Source organism: Neoarius graeffei, chromosome 2, assembly GCF_027579695.1.
Source record: "Neoarius graeffei isolate fNeoGra1 chromosome 2, fNeoGra1.pri, whole genome shotgun sequence".
Lineage (NCBI taxonomy): Eukaryota > Metazoa > Chordata > Actinopteri > Siluriformes > Ariidae > Neoarius > Neoarius graeffei.
In genome coordinates this window covers 19,984,039-19,987,188 of record NC_083570.1, presented here as the reverse complement: position 1 = coordinate 19,987,188, position 3,150 = coordinate 19,984,039, and the positions used below count along the sequence as shown (strand labels likewise).

Here is a 3,150-nt window from a genome sequence, read left to right as displayed (position 1 = left end):
AGGGTGTACCCCGCCTTTCGCCTGTAGTCAGCTGGGATAGGCTCCAGCTTGCCTGCGACCCTGTAGAAGGATAAAGCGGCTAGAGATAATGAGATGAGATGAGATAATAATAGTAGTAGTAGTAGTAGTTGTTGTTGTTTATTTATTACTACCTCTACTCTGACTACCAATTATTATTATTATTATTATTATTATTATTATTATTCCTCATCCTGCTACTACTGAGCCATTCCACCGAATCGGTGCCATTTCCGTCCCTAGAAAATTATATGTATAAATGCACATAAAAATGTACTTTAAAATACATTTCCTTATTACGCAGAATGTCCTGCACATTGATCTGATTTCAAATTTAAGATAGATAATTGTAAGGATTAATAAAAACTACCTAAAACACTGAAAAATAGCATGTGTTACCTGTCCCCGCACTCTAACTTTATACTTAACTATGAAATATTAATATTAAAATCCTTCAGAAACAGTATTTCTTTTACACTGTTGTGTAACTCCATATCCTATCCATGGTTTAAATATATTTTTTTCATAAGAAATCCACAATCTCTTAGTTAAAATACACATTTTAGTCATGTCCCTGGGTTTTCACTCAGTCCTGTTACCCAAACATATTACCCCATCTGACAAATTTGGAACATTCCATAAATCACATGCTCAACAAGAAGTTACATCAGTTGTGTCTTCTGAAGACCAAAAGTTAGTTCTCTCATTTACTTTTCTGTATATTTGATGATTTTTTTTAACTTTGATAAGGTCAATGTCAACATACTGTCCTGTTACTTAAATTATTTCTTAGATGATATTTATGTTAAAAATACAGATTTTTGGTAAATCACTAGAAGGTGCTAAGTGTGGTCATGCTATTAGCGATGACGCCATGTGGCTTAATTTCATGTATTAGCTAATCCTAGGCTAAAAACTCAGTCCTGTTACTTTCAGAGTTTTGGTAACAGGACTGAAAAAAACGCAGCCATATTTGACTTCCAAACCTTGTAACGTAGCCTGAGGTTGACCAATACAAATTTTGAATAGTTAAATATGTGCGTTATTATAATCAGTGTTGAAAAGATATAACAAATTAAGTTTAATTTGGGAGTGGTACAACAAGCAAATGGCACCCATTCGGTGGAATGTCCCTTAGGGTGCATCAGTTGCCCCCTAAAAACGAAAAGTTCCTCCGATCATGATGCATTTTTGTTTTTATGTTCCTTTTGGTAAGAAAACACACTGGGTGAAATATTTTGACAAAATTCAAAAGTTTAATGGTGGCACCAGGAGCTCAAAGTTATGGAAAAAGCTGCTATTTTATGACTTTTATGACAAAATTTCGATCACTTTTCATGAAACATTCTGGCACCTTATAGAGTATACCGAATATCTTAGATACACATTTTTAGTACATATTCTAAATATATTATCAAGCACAGTTTGAGTTTTAGCTGTTCACTGAATCATTGTTCAACTACTTTTAAACAATACAAATGTATTATGAATCACATTAATGCTTCTCAATCCCGTGCAAAGGTTCTTAACATGATCTCTGGCTCACAAGAAATCAATAAATGGAGTCCAACGTTGTGATTCAAACCTTACGCGAAAACATAAAATAAGCGTTTTTTGGCAAAAAATGAACCTCATGGTGCCACCATTAGACTTTTGAATATGGTCAAAAAATTTTACAGGATGTCTTTATTGGTGAAAAGGAACACCCGAACAAAAACGCATCAGATTTTATGAACGTGAGGGCAACTGATGCACCCTACTACTAATAACAATAAATTATTTATTGTTGTTGTTTGTTTGTATATTACATCTTAAGTTTTGGCGGCACGGTGGTGTAGTGGTTAGCGCTGTCGCCTCACAGCAAGAAGGTCCGGGTTCGAGCCCCGTGGCCGGCGAGGGCCTTTCTGTGTGGAGTTTGCATGTTCTCCCCGTGTCCGTGTGGGTTTCCTCCGGGTGCTCCGGTTTCCCCCACAGTCCAAAGACATGCAGGTTAGGTTAACTGGTGACTCTAAATTGACCGTAGGTGTGAATGTGAGTCTGAATGGTTGTCTGTGTCTATGTGTCAGCCCTGTGATGACCTGGCGACTTGTCCAGGGTGTACCCCGCCTTTCGCCCGTAATCAGCTGGGATAGGCTCCAGCTTGCCGGCGACCCTGTAGAAGGATAAAGCAGCTAGAGATAATGAGATGAGATCTTAAGTTTTGACTGACATGCATTTCTTTGTTTTTTATTATTTTTTGTAAGACTTTGTATTTGGTGTGCACTTAAAGATTCCTACATTATAAAATGCATTGGGGGGGACCCCTTGAAAATTAAAAACATTTAAAAAAGACCATTTCAGAATATAGAGATTTGATCAAGTTCCTTCAGCAAGTGCTTTCAGTCATGAGTTCTTCTCTCTGCACTCATGCAGCTGTTTGCTGTCACACTGCGCCTCTGCAACTGGAACGCTCGCGCAACTTTTGAGTAAAATGATGATGATGATGATGATGATGTAAAAGTTTGAGCTCACGTGCAGATAAGGTTTCCCATCTGCAATCCCTCCAAAGATGAGATCTGATGACGCCATGGCGCCGTTTGGAGAGAAGCCGAAGCCGATGTATCCTGTGGTTTGCGCCTCGAGCTCGAACGCGATGCTGTTTGCGTCAAAGCCCCATCTCATCACGTATCTGCCGCGCGCGTCTAAAGCGGCCGCGTGCTGGAAGTCGGGCTGCTGAGAGCGCGCGAGGCTGACGGTGAAGAGCAGCACGGTGCTCACGAGCGCGCTGTCCGGCATGCTGCTGAACGGAATGCGCTTCCAGGAGGAGCGCGAGCGCTTTTACTCAGATACAGCTGGAGTTTTGGAAACTCGCGGCGTCCCACTGAGCGCGCGCGCAGATTCCCCCCGGGCCGGGCTGTATGGAAGGCCAAAGGGTGCAAAAGCACAGGGAAACGATGGACTCACACCCGAATGCGTCATTACTATGATATACTACAGGCAAGGGCGTAACCATGGTATAAATATTGGGGGGGTCCAAATTTGAGCCCTTCCCAAAATATTTTTAAGTGCATTTCGCGCAATTTTCATATGGGCCTATTGATAAAGATGTGCTTATCTAGAACATTGTTTTGATGAATACAATTACCAATGAAC

The 3,150-nt window shown here is 40.4% G+C and overlaps 1 protein-coding gene across 1 annotated transcript in view; it reads right to left on the bottom strand.

Moving 5' to 3' along the window:
* moxd1 (monooxygenase, DBH-like 1) overlaps positions 1-2,903 on the bottom strand; it is a 53,728-nt gene extending 50,825 nt beyond the window's left edge. The window contains exon 1 of the mRNA XM_060913962.1: positions 2,530-2,903. Within this exon, the coding sequence (XP_060769945.1) occupies positions 2,530-2,793 (264 nt within the window). The 5' untranslated portion in view covers positions 2,794-2,903. The remainder of the gene's footprint in view (positions 1-2,529) is intronic.
* Between the last annotated feature and the right edge of the window lie 247 nt (positions 2,904-3,150).